Below are 22,411 nucleotides of genomic sequence, written 5' to 3'. Positions count from 1 at the left end.
CCAACTTATCTCTTTAATGGGATCCATTAATTGGGGCACAAGGTTCATCTATTCAGTTCCAGTTAACTTTATAAGCCTAATGGTTATGATTGATCAGAACAGAGGTAAGACTCTGCATCAGTGAGCTACAAGGTTGCATCAGTACAACGTATAAACTTGGGTTTATTCTAGATGTGACTATTGCCAAACCTGCAACTGGTTAACTTGGATGTTCCCAATGAAAGAACTTGGTTTAAAGTTTTGCCATTGAACTTTCCATGCTACATGTTCAAGTTGTTCCCCTTGTACGCACAAAGGTGGCCCTTAGCTATTGATATGTTTTTGATCAACTATAGAAAAAAATGCAATCCAATATTTGTACTGGTGGCCAACAATCTCAACTACAACAACAACTACCTGCAGCAGCCTTAAAGTAGTAAAACTCCACAAGTCTTTTCAGGGGAAAGTTGATAATTAAAGTCTGACACCAGACTACATAAGACGTGTTAGGACAGAGAGGATCATGGAGCTAGGTCAAACAGCATCTCAAAGAAGGAAAGGGTAGAGAAATGAAAAGCAATTCCAGAGTTTAGGCATAGGAATTGTAGACATGATTACCAATGAAGAAGCAATTAAAATCTGGGTCACTGAAGAGGTCAGAATGAAAGTTGCTCAAATTTGGGACATGCAGGAGTTTAGTGAGATGGACAGGGGAGAGTAATTTGAAAATAAGATTGTAAATTTTAAAACCGTGGCAATTATTAACCACAGGACTGATGGGTAAATGGGATTCGGTATGAGTAAGGACATGGTCAACTAGCCCTGGATGATGTCTTGAAAATCATTTTGCCTTTGTGCATGTAACAATTTTATTTTGTTGCAGGATAAGAAAGAAGAGCATCCCTCTGTAGTGCTTGGGCTCACTTTGAGAGGCATACATATATATCAGGTACAAAGTGTGCAAAAAAAATGGTCATTTAATGCTTGCAAAGTACTGTATTCCGCTGGATTTCAAATTCTTATTTGTTTTGGTGCAATTAATAGTCAAGCACATTCTATTTAAATTCTTATCTTGTTTGTAGGAATCTCATAGTGTCCGACAATTGCTGTATGACTTTCCATGGTCAAATGTCGGCAAGCTTACTTTCCTGGTAAGTAGAGAAATGTTGCCCTGCCAGCTTTGGAACTTGTAAGTCTAGTTTTCAACTATTCATTCTTCATTCCAAAAGTTTCATTGTGCAGTCAATAATAGTTTCTTATCCTAAATATTGCTTAGTATTCATTTTCAAGGAATCCTTGGTCTTACTGCATTGGTTTTGCCCTGTGATGGCATCATAATATGCATGGGATTTTTTGGCACGTTATTTAAAATTGCTTTTGGCATTCAATGTTTTTTTTATCCCTCTATAAAGTGCCATGAGCTGTGTAAAAGCAAATTCCTTTATTACTGAACTTGGTTTCAATGGCTGAAATCAGCCTTGATAGTTTCAAGCTTTATCACTCTTATGTACACACAAAATCAACTCTGCATTATGCAGTGCCTTGAGTAAAATGATCTAGGTTGTTTCATCAGGGCATTTTTGAACCAAATCTACAGTGAGGCATGTGAGCAATGTAGTGCAGATGATTAAACGCTCTGCTAACAAGGTAGGATTTAAGGAACGTCTTAAATGAGGTCAATGAGGAGGGAGGTTTAGGACGGAATTCAATTACTTAGGGCTTTGGCACTGTCAAGCACAGCTGGCAATGGTTGTATGATTAAAATTGAGAATGCTCTAAAGACTAGAAGTGGAGGAGTACAGAAATGTTGGAGGAATGTAGATGGAATAGATCAGAGGGCTGAGTGGGAGGCTATGAATGAACTTGGAAACCAGGATGAGCATTTTAAAATTGAGGTGTGTCTTAACTGGGAAGCAGTGTAGGTTAGCAAGCACAGATGAAACAGAAACTTCACTTGGCAGGAGTTGGGATACAGGCAGTAGATTCACAGTGTACAGTAGGAGGGCAACCAAAAACACATTGGAATAGGCAGATCGAGGGGTATGATAGGTATGGATGAGAATTTTGGAAGCAGCTGAGCTGAGGATCTAACGTTTCTTTAAGATTTAGAATTTAAGATATGTTATTATAGCTCAGGTTCTGTATCACTAACTAAATTAATGTCACAATCCTCCCTGGTCATTCATTTTAAAATGATACTTTTAAGAAAGAACAGAAATTACCCTTCCATTTCGTTTCTTCTGTATGCACTGATTTTCGAACCACAAAAGCAAGTGTTGGAGCCAAATATTTATTGCAGGAAAGTAGAAGATCATCTGCTCTAGGGTATCTCTGATTTGTATAAATAGTTACCTGTGAAGGGACAGCTAATGTGTTTTACTTCAGAATGTTTGCATAGACAAAGTAACAAAGGCAATATTGATGAATTATAAACATATTTGTCAACATCTAATATTTCCAAGGCAGACTGTTGATCTTTAAAGTAGGGAATCAAAAAGCGGTGGTGAGTGTGAGGTGTTTATGATAGAATAATATATTTTCTGCCACATGGTGTGGATGTGATAGGCTAAATAGCTTTTACTTTTCCTAGGACAGTGGTAACATTTGCATTGGAATCCCACTGCTTGCCAAGTCCAATACAAGATATACACCATCCAGATGAGGAACTATATATCACTGGTCCTTCATTGTAGTTGGATCAAAATCCTGGATTTGCTTTCTGTGGCACTGGATGTTCCTGCACCAGATTATCTGCAGTGATCCAAGAAGATAGCTCACCACTACATTCCCCAGTGCAATGGAGGATCAAGAACAAATGTTGCCTTTGCCAGTGACATGAACACCGCATGAAAGATTTTTCTTGAACAAGTGATTCATAGAAGAACATTATAGGCTTTTTCTTTCTTATCAATTAATGGGTTTTTTTCCATCACTTTACAAAATATGTCTTAATTTTATATGGAACTGAGCAGATATAACTGAAAGGAACTAAGAGAGAACGGTCTTTTTGATGCAGGGAAAAAAGTTTGAGATCCAGCCAGATGGTTTACCCTCTGCCCGGAAGCTGATCTATTACACAGGCTGTGCATTCCGATCCAGGCATTTACTGCAGCTCCTTAGCAGCAGCCATCGACTCTATATGAACATTCAGCCTGTGCTCAAGCAAATTCGAAAAATTGAAGAAATGGAAGGTAAGAACATAGAAAACAACCTGGGTACACAGAAAACATCAAATGTGGTATTTTAAACTTGTACAAAGCTCTTTTTACGTCAAACAATAAGTTGACTCAAGCAGTCTGGAACTTTCAGAAATGCTCCAAGTTACCTGCAAGTTATCGTAGTACCTTTCTCACGTAAACTTTGTCTACTTCTGTTTGAAGAAGAACATGGGGGGCCTTCTATCCAACAGGCCTTTCTTGACCAACGTTATCACAAACAGGTCATCTGGCCCATTTGTTTGCTTGCTGTTTCTGAGATATTGCTTTGCCTATACCACAATTAAAAAGGAGCTTGTTGGCTGAGAAGGACTCTGGATCAATCTGATGATGTGATTAGGAACTATATAAAAGTAATTTCTTCCATCTGGTCTTTCTTGCTCAAATTTGGAAAACAGTACAACTGACAATTGGAACCGGCATATCAAATGTACAACTTATTTCAGATCAACTTTAGTTTCCTTTCTTCAGTAGTCATAATATTTTCTCAGAGGGGTGCTGTGTTATCAAATCCGCATCTGGCGAAGTGCATAAGTTTTGTTAGAGTAAAGCTATTCAGTGCAGAGTAAATCCTTTTTCCTCAGTGGATGCTGCATTGAATGTGTTTGTGGTAAGCTGTTTTGAATGGAGGGAGTGTTGGTGCAGGGTCAGCGTGGGTCATTTAACCATTCATTTTTTAAAATTCAAAGCTGAAAGAATTGACCTTAGTTAGACTGGGCAACATTTAGCAGTACAGATTAAAGGAAGAAATAGAACGGGAGAAAGTTTTATTTCTGGATTCAGGTACCCTGTGGGAAGACTCTTTGGAATAGGAATGAAAATGTTGGTTTCTCTCCTAGACAGCATTGACTTGGGGAGCGGAGGTTTTTGTGGGAGGGGTGATGGGATTTTGGATTGATTTCCAGACTGCATTATTTAAATAATCATTTTTTAGAGTAGAGACAAACTATAAGTTTTACAATGTTGCAATTCATGGATTCTCTGGCTCAATTAGTTCTGGAATTTGTGAATATTACTCCCAATGTGTGCCCCTCTCAGGTTATTGTTGCTGAAGCTGCTGCCATCTTGTGTTATGTTTATGAAAGTCCACACAGCACCTCATTGCTTGCTTCTGTCAGCAAGAAATCCGAAACATTTTCCCAATTGTTAATGGTGAGAGTAATTTTTAGTAACAATTCCAATTCAGATTTTCCTTTACTCTCAGTAGCTAAGTTGAATCTGAAATAATTTGTTTAATGTGTACAGGAATTCCATCATAGATATCTCATCTCAGTTTTGTGAGAACCCAGTATTTTTAAAGCATTATGAGAAAGTGTATCATTTTGTGATCTTACTTTCAAAACTCAGTATAGACACGAAGCTTCCCATTTATCTGAATTCTGTACTTACTCAATTATTTGAGAGTGAATAATGTAACCAATTTATTTTGCGTTATTTTTGGGAGATATAATGTTTGTATTAGAGCTTGCATTCCTTCACCTTTGTGCAATACAGAGAAAAAGCGCTACAGAGAATCGTACATCAGTGATGCCTTTGAGATGGATCTTGAGCGACTAGATGAGCATTCTCATGGCAGTGGAAGCAGTCATGGAAGCGCAAGGAAAAAGCGGCTCTCCCGTCAGTCAACAATTAGCCATGGTAGTTCGCATACCTCTGGAATTGAGGCAGATTCAAGGCACAGAATGTCTGTAGAGATGACAGTGGATGAACCATTTTCCACTGAACTCGTGCACAGTATAGTTAAACATAATAGCTCAATGATGAGCCGCAGAAGTTCTTACACATCAGGAATAGAGAGTAGCAGCAAAGAACGGACTGACGATGATGGTAAGAATTTTGGCAACCTGTACTAAATTATTTTAGTTGTAGCACCATTCTCCCAGTTTGATATGATCACAGCAGTTTGTACAAAACATTCAGTAACAAGTACAGAATTTAGCATTGTGTTCTGCCTCTTTCGAGTGACATATTATTGGCACCACAGCTGATTCTGGTTATGAGCTGCCTAGACATCTGTTGGGGTGAGACTGTCTTTCATTTTAAAAAATACTTCACAAGTTGATGCATAATCTTTTACAATGGAGTGAATCTAAGACCAACCTAAGAGTTTTCAGAAAACATTGGGGATGGCCTGAACTTGATTCAAAACCCATCAGGCAGACACCACTTTGTCAAGGAGAAATGAGGCTAGAATGCTTTTCATTAATTTAATTGAAAGTGCTGGTAATCCATATGTCCTAATGGTAGATGAATAAAATTATTTTGCTTTCCACTGCTGATAAATTCTAAGGTGATAAGATTTTTGATAAGAATTACAATGATTTACACAAGGTTAAAGCATTGTAGGACCTTACATAACGTGGGAAACTTACAAACCAAACTTTGAAAATAATTCCAAGTTAACCACACATAAATTGCACTGAGAAAATTGTTAAAGATTACATCCACTGTGTTTTGTGAAATATACATAAAGTACAGAATGTTTTACATTAGATCGATACTCATTTACTTCAATTTTTAACTTTCTAAATCAATCACCAATGGCACCAGTCATGGCTTATCCTTTAAAGGAGTTAACTATGTTGTATAAGACTGTTAGTTGTTATTCCTAATTATGCATTAACTAACTCCCAGCATTTTGTGTTACAGAAGTTGAAGTTCCTGTTGATGATCCTCATGAGACATCTCAAGATAATGATATAATCAAAGGTGAATCTGTTGATTATCCCATTTTAAAGCCAGACTATAGACAAGGTAAATTGAATGGTTATAGGATGTATGCTCAGTAATGATGATTTCTAATGCAGTGACTTCCATTTCAGTTTGGGAGGAAGGTTCAGTCTGAAATTCATGAATGAATGAAAATTTGCAAAGACTAAAGCAAGGTTGAGTGTCAGTTGAAACAAAGGTCACAGGGAAAATATGCACAAGTTATAATCATCGTGGTTATTCTCTGATGAGTAGCATAAAGCACACTGGAGCATAAACTAAAAGGCCAATGGAAATTACGGAGACAGCCTGTGATTCAATACTTTTATAATAGTGCTCTGAATGAGTCAGGCAGTTTCTCTTATTATTATGCATTCGATGTGGTGCATCATTGTCCAAGTCATCATTTTATTGCCTATCTCTAATTGCCTTGGAGAAGGTTGCTGCAATTCTTTGGGTCGTTGTGACCTTTCATGCAGTGAATTGACCCTCAGGCACTTCAGAGGAGACAATCAGGCAAAGATTTGCACCTAGCCAAGGGAGATAATGGGATAGGTGATTAAAAGTCGAAGAGTGTGGTGCTGGAAAAGCACAGCCAGTCAGGCAGCATCTGAGGAGCAGGAAAGTTGACGTTTTGGGCATAAGCCCTTCATCAGGAATGAAGCTTGTGGGCCAAGGGGGTTGAGAGATAAATGGGAGGGATGGGGAGTGGGGCTGGGAGGATGGTAACTCGGAAAGCAACAGATTGATGAAGGTAGGGGTGAAATTGAAAGGTCAGAGAGGAGGGTGGAGCAGATAGGTGGGAAAGAAGATGGACAGGTAGGACTGTTCAAGAGGGTGGTGTCAAGTTGGAAATGGGATAAAGTGGGGGGAGGGAAATGGGGAAACTTGGTGAAATCCACATTGATCCTTTGTGATCCAACTCGGCAACCCCATTTCCCCACACCTCACTTTATCCCAGTCCCAACCTTCCAACTTGGCACTGCCCTCTTGAATGGTCCTACCTGTCCATCATCCTTCCCACCTATCTGCTCCACCCTCCTCTCCAACCTATCACTTTCACCCCTGCCTTCATCCATTTCCCCTCCTCTCACCTTATGCCTGTCCTAACCTTCAAATATGGCACCACCCTCTTGAACAGTACTCCCTGTCCATCTTCCTTCTCACCTATCTGCTCCACCCTCCTCCCCAACATATCTCTTTCACCCCCACCTTCATCTATCTATCGCTTTCCTAGCTACCATGCCCCCACCTGCACCCCACAAGCCTCATTCATGATGAAGGGTTTATGTTTGAAATGCTGACTCTCCTGCACCTTGGATGCTGTCTGACTGTGCTTTTTCAGCACCACACTCTTTGACTTTGATTTCCACCATCTGCAGTCCTCACTTTCTACCAAGTGATTAAAAGTTTGGTCAAAGTGGTACATTTTTAAGAATGTGTGAAAGGAGAGAGAAAAAGATGGCTGGATTTTCGAAGGGAATTCCTAGCTTTAGGGCCTGGATGCTTGAGAACAAGGCTGTCAACCGTGTGGTGATGAAAATAGTGTATGGATAGAAGATTGAATTTGGAGGAATGCTGAATTCTCACAGAATTGCAAGGCTGGAGGAAGTTAGAGGTGAGGAAGAGCAATGGGAGGGATTTAAACAGGAAGATAACAAATTTTTCAACTATGGGATTAGTGCACCGGTAATAATCAAAGCTCAATGAGCACATGGGTAATGATTGAAAGGGATACATTGTCAGATAGGATATGTACCTTGTTAAGGACCAGGCCAGACTCCCTTAAAACATTTCAAGAAAGTAACCTGGACACTAACTTTGCTCATTGTTTTAAGCAGGTTGTAGTGGATATTCCAGGAGGGATGCAGCTGGCCCAATCCCTTAGTTTCAAATAAACAGAATTTATTTGCAAGATGACCGAATGAAACACAAACAAAAGAGAACAGAATGTAGAATAACTTATCTTATCTGAAAACCCAACAGATTATCCCAACTTAAGGACATTGTTCAAAATACTTGCATCAAACCTCACAAACACCCCATTGCACTAAAGGAAAAATCAAATACAGGGTCTTAAAGGAGAAAGAGAGAGAGAGAGAGAGAGAGAAAGAGATGGCAGAGGGAGCCTTGGACCAGCAGCCTCAAACTGACTGCCTGCTTTCAGTGAATAGCCAGACTGGTAAAAACCAAACCAAACCAAATCAAGGAAAAGCTGAGCTGGGAGAACTGGCCACTCCCCTTTCATTGGACAAATGCTTCTTTTTTAACTTTTTTTTCCCCTGAGGCACTATCTTAGCTATAATCAAATTGGCCCTAAAACCCTTCAAACCCAGACTTTTCAGAATTGCTGCTTTTATGACCTTTCTGAAAAAAAGCTAAGGACAGCATAACCTTGTGAAAGGAGCAGCATCATTACAACCTTGGAATAGTCAGGTCTGGAGGTAACAGAGTATGGATGAAGATATCCATCAATGGATGGACTGCATTGTAGGAGGATACTGAAGAAATTATGGAAATGGAATAATATCATTTTTATGGTGAAGGGATTGGCAATTGAGCTAAAGATTAAACATGACACAATTTTGTAAGCAGGCTGAGAAAGTGAGACAAAAAGAGATGGACTTGGTACCTAGGGAATGGAGTGTGTGGTGAATAGTTTCAAAGTAAATAACCAAACAGAAAGGACTAATTCTTACTATAAAATACATAAAAATTGATGGTTTTTATTTAAAGTTAAAATTAGCTACAAATGTTATGAGTAAATTGTGTGCTAGTCAGTATTTTTGATATTTTTTTTTATGTCTAGAATTAACAATACCAACAACCTTCTGGCCAACCTCTTACATCCCACTCTGTAAATCTGAATGTCACTAAAGCTTTGCTGCCTGTATCCTAACTTCCTTACTCATTACTTCCTTGCTCACTGGCTTGCATTGGCTAAGTCTATTTTGACTTTGGGGACTGCATTCCACAAACCACAAATCAAATACAAGCTGTCACTTGGAACTCTTTCTTACAATTCACTGAAGAGATTAATTGAAAATCTTAACAGCTGAGTATGTACCAACAACGTCCAGCCAGCACCTTTAACATATTAAAACATCTAAAGGTACTTCACCAGAGTGTTATCATCTGTTAAGCATATTCTAGATCTTAACTTTCACGTCTTTTTTTTCAAATCTGCCAAGACAATACTCCTCCTTTCTCTACAATCTCCTCCATCCATGTTTTAACCAATTGTTGCATCATTGAGCACCTCAGATTTCTAGTCAGTTCTGGCCTTTCGAGCATCTGGTATTTTAATCACTGCACGATTGGCTTGCATGCCTTCAGCTGACAACTTTCAAAGCTCTGGAATGTTGTCCCTAAACTTCTTTGCATCTTTATCTCTTAGGTTTTAAGGAGAATCTTAAAAAAAATCTGTTTGATCAGGATTTTGATTATCATCCTAATGTGAAATGTTATTTGATTACACTTCTGTGAAGCACTTTGAGATATTTTAAGAAGCTAAAGGTGCTGGCTGCATAAAGCTACTGGTACATGATGAGCTGTTAAGGGTTTTAATTGATCTCTTCTGTGAATTGTGTCATAGTGTTCCATAGTGATGGCCTGAGCCAAACCCACTGATTCGTGGCTTGTGGAATACAAACCCCAAAATACAAAAAAATCTGCTATCCTATTCGACAATGTAAATAGATTTATCCAGCTAATATAGACCAAAGAGCCAAATTATAAACAAACGGAATACCAGAAAGTGAAATAATCAAAATCTCACCTGCTTACAGAAATAATTGAGTTTTTGGTGAAAGAACCTTAAAAAAACCGATATTGAAAATATCTTAATAAAATTAGATAATTTTTAAGTGTTCTTTTAGCAATGAATTAAGACTTTGTTTCACTTTATAGATATTAGCATTGGTACCGCTGTGAGTTTGTGTGACCCTTCAGTAAAACTTCGAGGACAAAGTGTGGATGCGCTTTCACAGGTATGATGTTTCAGTTTTGCTTCCTTGTTCAGAAACTAGAGTTCGTGTTCTTTGCATTCACATATTAAGCCAGTAATTGTCTAAGTCTGATATTAAAAAGGTGCTCTATCAAGTAGTTGGCCAGAAGAGGATAATGATAAAAAAAGTACCCATGTTTATAATGTAGATTAGCAGACCAATAATTTGAGGTCTCCTGTAATATTATTGATGAACCCACTGCTGTGGTATGATTGAAACTTGCTGTTAAGCCATTTGTAACATCAATGTGAAAACAGTTTGGGTAATAACAAGTATTATGAATCTACATGGAAGTAAATAAAGATTAAAAGTTTCTTCTAGATAAAGTGCAAATACTTTTTCATTTTCTCCTGACCAAATAATTGATGAAGCACCTTTTTAATATAAATATTTGACAATTACTGGTTTAATGTGTGAGTGCAAAGAACTGAACTCCAGCTTAATCTTTTAGAACTTAGTAAAGCTAAATGAATAAACATGTCTTCACTATTACAGGCTTCTCGATCTAAACCTAGAAGCTCAACTGATCGCCATAGTCAGAGTTTGGATGATGTGCGATTGTACCAACAGCAACTACCTTTAGGCTCTGCGTTATCTTCAGACAGCTCTCAGAGCTACACGTTTGGTTGCATCAATGAAGACAAAGATAGCCAATTTTGCTACACTTACTCCACAGCAGACTGTAAAACTAAGTCCACCTTTTATGGCAAACGTTCAATGAACTGTCTATCTCTGGATCTTCTTGGAGAAGAACAATTACTGGAATTTGTAGTATAATTAATGGTAATGTCATTGTGATAAATTTGTTAACTAGCCAAGCCCTGGACTGACCTACTTTTGAGTATTAAATAATAATTTAAGGAAATTGCATTATGTAAAAGAATGTGAAAATGTCCTGTAATGGACCTTCACAGTCAGTAAGACTCAAAAATATTGAGTCCAACAGTAATTTCTATAAGTGATTTAGTGGAATATTCTATGCCTCACTCTTCCTTGCAATCCAAACTGAAGACGTGTCACGTTAAGCTAACAGCAGTTGTCTGAGTAATTCTTGGACTTACTGTTGTAATTTTGCAAAGAGTTTATTTAATACATAGAAAACAAGTTGGAAAACTCTTAGTCATTCCTATTTCAGTACCAGAGAGTTTATGTCAACACTGGCCTGCAGACCAATTCTGTATTTGTCCAGATGTAAAAAGAGTTTGTCTTGTGAGGCATTCAATATAATGGGTTGGGTATAATTGAACACTGGAGTAAATTGCATTCATTGTCACTTTTGTTCAGTGTTACTTGGACTTCCCAGCAACAGATTTGGTGGGAGGTGCACCTAAAGGAGTCATGCTTAGCCAACTTGAAAGTTCATTTATAATAACCCACAACAACAAGGAATAGCAATACAAATGATCTAACAAGAATACACACTTCAGAATTACTTTCTGAACACCACTATGATTAGAGGAAGGTGTCTTAACTGTACAAGTAAATATAAATGAATGATTATTTTGATCATTTAAAGAAAAGTGTGCCTTCAGTAGCAGCAGAATGATTAATGCTGCAATGAACCAATTAACAATAAGCTCCCAAATTTTACCGTGCTATCACTAGGAGACGTCAAGCAATTGTATGATGCTTCCAATAACAAAAAAAGAAAAATTGGAAATCGGTCCAGTCATCATTTACCATTTACACCTCCAATCGCCAGATGTTGAGTAGAACCAAAAGAGGGCCAAAATCAAGATTTTATTTGCCCTCTTCACATTTCTACCCATACTCTATTTAATCTATTTTGTATTGATACAGTAATAGAAATGGCAGGTAGCTTGCATTAAGTTGAACCAGGTGGTTTTAGGATGTGTTAGAATCATTCACATAAAAACAGAATAGAAAATTATTTCTCAGTAATACTGTGTGTAAATGGAATTCAAAAATGCACTGAACATGGTAACAAAAGAATAATGTTGTACTACAGTGAAATGTATCCTATTATGCTCATGTGTGCCTTATATCAATTTGGAATAATATGCAATAGCATTGTTTATGTTACAGTACCATCCACTGAAATAAGAATTGAATGGAAAATTAGCAATTCCAGACTATGACATGAAAATGTTGTGTATTTGCAGAAAATGGAATTCTGCTTCCAAAAGAACCTTCGGGCAATGGGAAAAAGATAGAATAAATTCTGTATCTCTTTTCTTTCTCATTCTATTCACAGGTTTTTTCTGGTTTTTCACACTTAAAATGCTCCACAAAATTATCAAAGTTAGAACACGGACGGTGACTCTTTCTGTCCATTGCATCTGTTTTTCAAACTGAACTTACACCAGGTCAATTTATTTCTCCTTTTTTGTATATTTCTTTTTATGATTTAAGTATTTATTCAGCTTCGATCAAAATGATGGCATAAGCTCTGTTGTCAAGTCACTTTCAGCAAAAGATTCCATTTTCTAATCACTCTTTTGTAAGAAATCTGCCTTCAATCTTCTAGTGATCTTGTATTTTTGTCCTCTTGTTACTTGTTCACTTTTTACAAAAAACAAAAATCATCTTTTACCACATCAAAACTTTCCAAATTTTATAAATCCTCTCAGACCTCAATCCATGTTGCTATTGTGAAAAAGCCCATTTGTTGAACCTTCCTTAAAATCAATGCCTAATTATCTGTAGTAATGTCCTCGTTAATGTTCACTATCTCTGTGGCTTCAATATTTTTTCTAATTTGGTGCCTACAACCAATCAGGGTACACAATTGTGGCCTGGCAGACTTAATTAACATTATCTAAAAAAGGTTGTTTGACCATTCTGTTAATGGGACTTTACTAGGTGGAAATAGACTTCTGTGATGGCTGTATAGCAGGTAGAACTGTTAAAAAGTAATCTCATCAGTGGTGAAACACCTTTGGAATATGTCACAGTGCTATGTAAGTGCAAGACATCACCTAACCAAATCTTTTAAAATCTCAACATCACTTCCTTGCTTTGCAGTCAATACATCTGTGACAAAGCTATATTTGACATTTTATTATCCTTTGCCATTGTTTCCATCTTTCAAGTTGAACTACAAGATAGCTTGTAAAGAATTTAATCATTAGGCTATATTTTGTGTTTTGTCCTCCAAATTATTTCTTCTGCATTCTCTGTCTTGAGTAACTAATGCCTATTCTCTAACTTCACAAACCTATCAGTGCCTGCTTGTGACTTTCCAAAACTTACCATTTCCCAAGTTATTATCAACAAGCTTCAACTTTATTTTTCTAGTGATCTCCGAGGCAGAACCATAATCCAGTAGCCAATCTAGAGAAATATCCATTTATCATTATTTCTTATTCTGTTACAAGGCTTTCTACGAATGTGATGACAATCCACTTAATTTCATGTGCTGTAGTTTTCCTAACAAATACCCTCTGGAGGCCTTGTCAATTATTTTTAGAAATTAAATTTGCAAACACCTCATCTCCTTTTACACTTTTGTATGTCTATATTTCTTCAAACTCCAATTAAGCATGCAAGAACCAACTTTTGTAAATCAATCAATTGAACATTGTTCTATTTTCTGTCTGGATCTGCTACTGTCTATCTGTTGTTTTAATTTCTAATATTATTAATGTGAAGGTGGGCTGATCCTTGTCTATATCATACCAGGAGGAGATAGGCTAAACCAACTGCTTTGCTGTCCATAATGTGACCTGCAAGACTGATCAATTTTCAGATGTTAATGATTGTGACAATATAGCTTGTCTGAACATAGAACATGCTCCAAGAATACTGCAGAAATAACAAGTAAAACAGCTAAAGCAAAGCTGTGGCTAAAATTTACAAAGCACAAATGAATATTTTCTATATGCTAGATTATTGTTCTGCTACCAATAAACAAGGCCAGATTTTCAAAGGAAATGCTTCCCTCCAAATCTTGTAAATTAATCTCACATTACAGTTTGGTGTTGTGGTTTCAGATTCTGCATTCCATTTTCTTAACAAAACTGCAGCCATAATTTAATGAAACTGCATCAATAATAGAACATTTGAAGAATTCAGAACTTTAAATGGTTGGATAATAATTTTTATTTTTTCAGCAGGTCAGTTTTAATTTTTAAAAAGTATCAGCTCTTACCTTTTTTCCTTTCTCTTCTTGTTGTTTCCCTCCTTCAATGTCCCTCTGTCAGTATTTAACTGAGGAATTTATTACTTATATTGCATACTGAATTATTTATATTGTCTTCAAGCATGTAACATAAGTTTTTCACAAAATATAAGATTAACATTGTTTATTTTATATCAATCTTTTACTTATTCAAAAGCAGTGAAGGATGTATGTTCTTTTCTAAGGGTTGTTTTAAAATGCCGAAGAACAATCATTTTATATTATATGAAACATTACAGTATTATGATTGACCACTGTGAAGATTAATTATACAAATGTATCGTGTTTATTTACATCTTAAATAATTAGGTAATGTTTTGTGTAGACTTGTGCCACTTTAGAAATGTTTACTAGGAGAATTATATGATGGTTATATAATATAATTGAACTCCTGTTATTTGTGTATTTGTTTAGTTTTAAATGTCAGCGTCATATTTTATGTTCATTGTCATCCTTTCTATGAAAGGAGTTCTACTATGCACATAAAGTACAAGTTATAAAGTTCAAATTTTTTCTGTTTCTTTACATATTTCTTTATATTCCTATCCCATCCTACTCCTGAAACTGCACCTTTGTGCTATATCCCAAAACCTTCACGATAACTCTTATCGCATCTTCTTATTCCACACATGACTGCCATCATTCTGTTAGTAACAAACCTTTAATTTATCTAGGATTGTATCCTTGGAAATTTTTCCACAACCCTTTCCATTTTTTAAAAATCTTCCTGCCTTAAAGTGATCCCTGAAAATTTACCTATTTGATAACATATTTAATCTTCAGTCCAATTCCCCCCACACTTTACTGAATTTTAATTTTTCCTCCTTGGGGCATTGAGAGTGTTTTGGAGATGTAAGTTTGTTGTACATCGATATTAGTTCGTTAAAACTAAATACATTTCTCCGAATGTCTTTGCAGGAATTGGGGCGTGAATTTATTTGATGGGGGTCAGGAATGATGTAGAATAGAATCAAAAAATCTAACCATTTCAGTGGATCCTTACTATTTCTGAGACAGCATTTGGGGTGGGATTGTCTATACCAAAACACTGCCTTCTCTACTGAACAAAAAGATAAAAGACAAAATAGCCTGGATTGACCAAGAAGGTCAAGTTAAGCGAGTTTGAGAAGATTTGTAGCTCTGGATGTAAGTTTGCTCCCTGAGCTGGAAGGTTCATTTCCAGACATTTCATCACCCTACTAGGTAACATCTTCAGTGGGCCTCAGGCGAAGCAGTATATGTGATTCCTGCTTTCTATTTATATGCTTGGGTTTCTTTGGGTTGGTGATGTAATTTCCTGTGGTGATGTCATTTCTTGTTCTTTTTCTCAGGGGGTGGTAGATGGGGTCTAACTCGATGTGTTTGTTGTTAGAGTTCTGGTTGGAATGCTGTGCTTCTAGGAATTCTCGTGTGTGTCTCTGTTTGGCTTGTCCTAGGATGGATGTGTTGTCCCAGTCGAAGTGGTGTCCTTCCTTATCTGTATGTAAGGATACCATTGAGAGAGAGTCATGTCGTTTTTTGACTAGTTGGTGTTCATGTATCCTGGTGGCTAGTTTTCTGCCTGTTTGTCTAATGTAGTGTTTGTCACAGTTTTCGCATGTTATTTTGTAAATGACATTAGTTTTGCTTGTTCTCTGTATAGGGTCTTTCAAGTTCATTACCTCCTGTTTTAGTGTGTTGGTGGGTTTGTGGGCTACAATGATTCCAAGGGGTCTGAGTAGTCATTTCCGAGATGTCTTCGATGTAGGGGAGAGTGGCTAGGGTTTCTGGATGTGGTTTGTCGGCTTGTTGGGGTTTGTTGCTGAGAAATCGGTGAACTGTGTTCACTGGGTTCTGGATTAGTGGTGCTGGCAGAGCACAGCAGTTCAGGCAGCATCCAAGGAGCAGCGAAATCGACGATTTGGGCAAAAGCCCTTCATCAGGAATGTTCATTGGGTACCCAATCTTTTTGAATACATGGTATGGGTGATTTTCCTCTGCTCTGCATACTACTTCTGTGCTACAGTGTGTGTTGGCTCACTGAAATAATGTTCTGATGCAGCTTCATTTGTGGATGTTGGGATGCTTGCTTCTGTAGTTCAATATTTGGTCCGTATATGTTGCTTTCCTGTAAACGCTGGTTTGAAGTTGCCCATTGGCAGTTCGCTCTACTGTGACATCTAGGAATGGCAGTTTATTGTTGTTTTCCTCCTCTTTAGTGAATTTTATTCTAATAAGGGTATTATTGATGGTTGAAGGTTTCCTCCAATTTGCTTCGTTTAGTGATGACAAAGGTGTCATCCACGTAGCGGACCCAAAGCTTGGGTTGGATGGTTGGCAGAGCTGTTTGTTACTGCCTCTGCTAAGAACCCTGATATCGGAGAACCCATGGGTGTTCTCTTGGTTTGTCTGTAGGTTTTGTTGTTGAAGTTGAAGTGTGTGGTAATGCATAGGTCCAGTAACTTACGATACTGTCCTTGTTGATGAAGTTAGTGGTGTTTGGACTATGTGTCTTTGGGTCTTCTAATAGTGTAGGCAATGTTTCCTTAGCCTGGTTAATGTTGATTGATGTAAACAGAGCTGTTACATCAAAGGAGACTATTATTTCATCCTCTTCTATCTTAGTGTCTTTGATTGTCTTCAGGAATTCTTGGAGTGGCGTGAGTCTTCTACCAAGTATTTTATTCTTTGGTGTAGCTCCTTGGCTAATCTGTAAGTTGATGTTCCATGTAGGGTGACTATGGGTCTGAAGGGGACTCCTGGTTTATGAATTTTGGGTAATCCGTATAAGCGTAGTGTGTTGGATCCGTCTGATTTCATGTTTTGGAAGTTGGTCTTATTTATTTCTCCAGATTTCTGAAATATATTGAGTAAGGTTGTCATTTGGTTCTCAAGTTGTGGGGTTGGGTCTATCGCCATTTGTTGGTAAGTGTTAGAATCTGTAAGTAGTGTGTTTGCTTTTCAATGTAGTCTCTTCGATTTAGAATGACTGTCAAGCGTCCTTTGTCTGCAGATAGGATAACAATGTTTTTATCTTTTTTTAGTCTTTCCAGTGTTTTCCTTTCGTGTGTACTGAGTGTGTTTCTTTCCTTTTTTCTATTTAATGTTGGTGCAACTATCTGTCTGATGGCTTGCTGGGTTTCTTCTAGAGTTGGTTGTCTTTTAGTGTTGTTTCTAATGCTGCTAAGAAATCTTTCCGCATCCTGGCAGTTGTAATTTAATCCTCTTACTAAGACAGTTTTTCAGTGTCTGTTAAGGGTCGGTCAGATATCTAGTATCCACTAGTATTTTTACATACAGATAAGGAAGGACACTACTTCGACTGGGACAACACATCCATCCTAGGACAAGCCAACCAGAGACATGCACAAGAATTCTTGGAGCATGGCATTCCAAACGGAACTCTATCGACAAACACATCGAGTTAGACCCCATCTACCACCCCCTGAGAAAAAGAACAGGAAATGACATCACCACAGGATATAACATCACCAGCCCAAAGAAATCCAAACATATAAATAGAAAGCAGGAATCAGGTATACGGCTTCGCCTGAGGACCGCTGAAGATGTTACCTAGTAGGGTGACAAAATATCTGGAAATGAACCTCCCAGCTCAGTGAGCAAACCTACATCCAGAAAGTCTACATTTTCCCAGCCCCTGAACGATTTGGGCAATAACAGGACAATTGCAAAAGTAGAGTGAAAAATGAAAAGGTTAGATTCTTGATGTTGCAGAAATAAAAGTCCGATTTTGCACACAACAATTCAACAGTGAGGTAAACGTTTCACAAATGAGCACTGAGGGGTTGATTTGCATGAATTAGCGTTCCATTATAACCTAATCTCACCTAATTTATCTGCGGGTTGCCATTTTCCGAGGCAGAGGATGAGAAAATAGACAGCAACTATTCCTGATGTGAAAAGTCAGAGGTGGGTACCTGGTGGCTACAACTTGGCAACATCATCTTCACGTATTCATCTTGCCTAGTAGTCCCCAACATGTCAGGCTATACCCCATGGACAGTGATGGCCTTCATCTTCCAATCACGGATGCTGGTATTGGCCAAACACCAGTTTCACCATTTCATTATGGCACATTTCCAACACTTATACAATTCTCACTTCAATACTGCACTTTAAGCCTCACCAACATCTTTCATTGCAAGACCACTTAATGAATCGGGATCACCAGGAACGTCAAGGACCACTGCCATGGCGGGGAGGTCAATCCTGGAGATTGGAGTCAGCATGCTGGGATAATGACTGGAAAATAATTTTGAAGAGGGTGACTCAACATGTAAGGCGAGGAGATAATAGTGCATTGGAAGGCACAGGATACTGCAAGAAGGGCTGTCATTGATGATCACCATCACCATGGCTTTGATGAGGAGGCCAGGTTATATTCGGCAGCTCAATGGTTAGCACCGCTGCCTTATAGTACCTAGAACCTGGGTTCAGTTTCATCCATGGACGACTGTCCGTGTGCACTTTGCACATTCTCATTGTGTTTGCGTTTCTGCTGGGTATTCTGGTTTCCACCCACAGTCAAAGATGTGCAGATTAGGTAGATGGGCTTTGGCAAATTGCCCATAGTGTCTAGAGATGTGCAAGTTAGGTGGAAATGTGAGGTTACGGGGATAGCATGGGTTTGGGTGGATGTTCTTTGGAGAGTCATTGTGGATTTGATGGGCCAAATGGCCTGCTCTCGTGCCGTATGGATTCTGTGCTTCAATAACTAAGCTGTTGGCCTGGAGCTCAGAGGTAAAAATGGGTAGATGAAGAATGAAACAGAACAGCCGGGTGGGAATCTTGATGCCTCAACTCACATGAAGTTGACAGGGATGGCAAGGCAGACAAGAACGTGAAAGCTTGGGGTGTTACCTGGATTTACGGGTCAATGTTGCGACTCATTCCATGAGGCGCTACATGTGTTGCATTCCATCCTCCTCTGAATCAAAAATGGCTGTCATCACACTGAATGGTTGGAGTCTTTGTTTTGAATGAGGGAATGGGCTCTTTTGGTGATAAATGTGAGGTCCTTCAAGAGGAAATTGCATTGCTCAGGCACTTGTACATTAAAAATTAATGACATCTGTAACCACAGAAGTCTGCATGTGAACATCATGCAGTAACCAACCATGTTGAATAATAATCCTCACCACAAGCAAACTTGACTATGTCAATGGGCATTATGAATTAATTATGGTAATCTCAGTGAGGCAAAAGTAATCACAAGTGATTTTTAAAATGTCACCTGTGGTCCACAATTTTAAAAAAAAATCGAAGGTTTCATTGGATGTGCAGTGGAGTTGTTTTTCTCTTGCATTGAACTGCATGTATTTGACAAATATGCAGTACTGTCTTTCTTGGGTAAGAGAGGTGGCCAAGGTTTCTATGCAGCTGCTTTGAGTCTGATATTCCTGACATAAGATCAACAGAACCAACACAAGAACATCCAGACACATATTACTGTTGCTGTGGTCACTGAATAATAAAGATACAGAAAAACTGAAGAACAAGTTATCAATAAGCACAGGACTAGCAACAACATTTAGTGGCTACTGAATATTTAACTCTAGGTTTTCAATCGGTCAATGAGATAAGTGATTGACAGAAATATGAAATGATCTGCATGAAATGAAGTGAACATTTGTTAGCTTCCTTTCAGTTTTAAATGTCCTGTGACTATCTGTTATGTCCAAACTGCAGCCAAGTTTTGTCAGTGATTCCACAAAAACTTATTTTTGTGGTGATTTCACTATTGAAACAAAACTTCCAGGTGCTTCATGAAGAAGTGAAATCAAATGAATACTGAGTAATGTGAAGGATGGTGACTTAAATAACATATGTTTTAAGGACAGGGATGAAAATGATGAAAAATAGAGGAATGGAGTTGCAAAGGAGAAATTAAAGCTCTAAATCAAAAGTAGGAACAGGGCTGTTGGAAGAAGGCTAGAATCAGTGAATGCAATATTGAACAGTAATAATAAGATTGCATAAAGATGGGGAGTTTATACATATATGAGTTTAACGGCAGCAGAGTCAATCATATCATTGGAAAGAGAATTGGATCATATCCAAAAAGGGTATTAAAGAAGGGGCAGTGACAGACTTTTCCAATACTTTTGTGTGTGGAGTGGTGGGAGTGAGACATTGTTTGAAACGGATATCACGTGAATTACTTTTGTAAACTCAAGTACGCTTGTAAATTTTACGAAAAATAATTAAGAAGGTTAATGGATTGCAAAGCTTTATATCTAGAAGACTGGAGTACAAGTAAAGTTGCCATTGTTCTACTGGACCACATGGCTGCTCTGACATTAGACGGTGGTTTAATCTGAGGGTTATCATAACTCAGCTCCGGGGAGAGGTTAAGAAGGTCAGACCCTTCATGGTAACCTCAGCCAGTGCAGGAATTGAATTCACACTGTTGCCGTTACTCTGCATTACAAACCAGCCATTGGGACAAATTAATTAAGGAACCAACAAATTGGAGTATAAATATTGGGGGTAGGGGAAGATGTCCTTGTGGTATTGTCACTAGACTAATAATCCAGAACTCCAGATAATATTCTAGGTTACCCAACTTCGAATCCTGCCATTAACAGATGTTGGAATTTGGGATTAAGACTCTAATATGACAATGACACTGCTGTTGATTGTTGTTAAAACCCATCTGGTTCACTAATGTCCTTTGAGAAAAGAAACAGCTGGCCTACATGTGACACCAGACCCACATCTTTGTGGTTGACCCTCACCTGCATTCTGGGCAATTGGAAATGCCAATAAATGCTGACCTAACCAGTGACATCCCCATACTATGAATGAATAAATTAAAGTTATGCTACTGCTATACAAAACCCTGGCGAGACCCACTGGAGTACTGTGAAAAGATCAGAGCTTAAAAATGTGTTGCTGGAAAAGCGCAGCAAGTCAGGCAGCATCAAAGGAGCAGGAGAATCGACATTTTGGGCATAAGCCCTTCTTCTGAGCACCACATTGTATGAAAGATATTATGACTTTGGAAGGAGTACAGTGTAGGTTTACAAGAATGATATCTGGACTTCAGGAGTTAAGTTTAAGAGGAAGGATTTTATAAATTAGGCCAGTTTTCTCTGGAATTTACAGGGTTAACAGGAGATCTAATCAAAGTCTTTAAAGTATTAACAGGAAAATATGGAGATAAACTAATTCCATTGATTGGAGATTCTAGAACTGAGTTAGTTAGGGCCCTAAATGTTAGGGCCAGAACATTTCAGGAGAAATGTTAGGAAATACTTTTACATATAAAAGGTTGGGGACTCTCTTCCACAAATATAAATGGATGCAGGATCGCTTCTTAGTTTTAAATCTGAGTTTTTTTTTGTTAAGCAGGGGTATTAAAGGATACGGGCCAAAGGCAGGTCTATGAAGTTAGGCTATACTCATGATCTCATTGAGTGGGGCTAAATGGCCTACTCCTGTTCCTACGTTTCTGTAAATGAGGGCAGTTTGAATGATTACCTTTCCTATTGCAGCCATTCTATGATCCTATAAATCCTGAAGAAGGGCTTATGCCTGAAACGTCGAATCTCCTGTTCCTTGGATGCTGCCTGACCTGCTGCGCTTTTCCAGCAACACATTTTCAGCTCTGATTCTCCAGCATCTGCAGTCCTCACTTTCTCCTCCTATAAATCCAGCTAACTGGACGGCACAGTTTAAAAGAAACACTAGAACCCCAACTGTCAAAAAAAACCTAAGTTGACAGCTGCACCACTGGCAGTTGCTTTTTAAATGTGCCCGCGGCCTGACCGACTGTCCAATGAGAAGCAAGTTTGGAACATCCATGATGACACACCGCGAGGCGGGAAGCGGGTCTGGCGGTTGGACGTTCCCACGTGGGAAGCACATGGCGGTTAACGGCCGACAGCCTGGCACATCATGAGGCGCTGGGGATGGGGTGTGTTGTCGCTGTCGCAGATATTGCTGGTGTTGATGGAGTCGGAAGGCGTGTGGAGGTAGGCAGTCAGGGCTTGCAGAGACGAGCAACACAGTCATCGAGAGCAAATGGATCCCTTCCAGAGGCAAAAGTTTAAAACGGGGGGGGGGGAAAGGTTTAACATTCTGAGTGAGAGCCAACGAACGACGCGTTATTCCCAATGAGCGCGAAGTTTCAGCATTCTCAACGGTGACTGAGGAAAACCAAGGGATACAGCACCACATTCTCGTCTTGAATAATGTACATTGCGAGGCATTTTATTTCTTCCAACATTATACCAAATAAATCTTTGTAGGGAGTGCATTCAGTGTTGAATCCATATCTATTAATAAAATAATATGGGTTTTTTTAATATTTGCATAAGTGCTCGTATGCACAACTGATTTTTTCCTCCTCAGCAGTC

General features: G+C 38.4%; 1 protein-coding gene across 3 annotated transcripts in view; it reads left to right on the top strand.

Moving 5' to 3' along the window:
• The window catches only part of LOC132819345 (FERM domain-containing protein 6-like), a 72,421-nt gene extending 60,574 nt beyond the window's left edge, over positions 1-11,847 (top strand). For 2 of the 3 annotated variants that reach the window (XM_060830800.1, XM_060830802.1), the window contains exons 8-14: positions 863-928; positions 1,062-1,130; positions 2,996-3,170; positions 4,689-5,021; positions 5,844-5,948; positions 9,813-9,892; positions 10,406-11,847. In XM_060830800.1, the coding sequence (XP_060686783.1) occupies positions 863-928; positions 1,062-1,130; positions 2,996-3,170; positions 4,689-5,021; positions 5,844-5,948; positions 9,813-9,892; positions 10,406-10,687 (1,110 nt within the window). In that variant the 3' untranslated portion in view covers positions 10,688-11,847. The remainder of the gene's footprint in view (positions 1-862; positions 929-1,061; positions 1,131-2,995; positions 3,171-4,688; positions 5,022-5,843; positions 5,949-9,812; positions 9,893-10,405) is intronic. The other variant, XM_060830803.1, reaches the window with a different exon arrangement.
• The last annotated feature ends 10,564 nt before the right edge of the window (positions 11,848-22,411 follow it).

The sequence above is a fragment of the Hemiscyllium ocellatum genome, chromosome 10 (assembly GCF_020745735.1).
Source record: "Hemiscyllium ocellatum isolate sHemOce1 chromosome 10, sHemOce1.pat.X.cur, whole genome shotgun sequence".
Classification (NCBI taxonomy): domain Eukaryota; kingdom Metazoa; phylum Chordata; class Chondrichthyes; order Orectolobiformes; family Hemiscylliidae; genus Hemiscyllium; species Hemiscyllium ocellatum.
The sequence above is the reverse complement of the archived record's forward strand: the minus strand, read 5'-3'. Positions and strand labels throughout refer to the sequence as shown.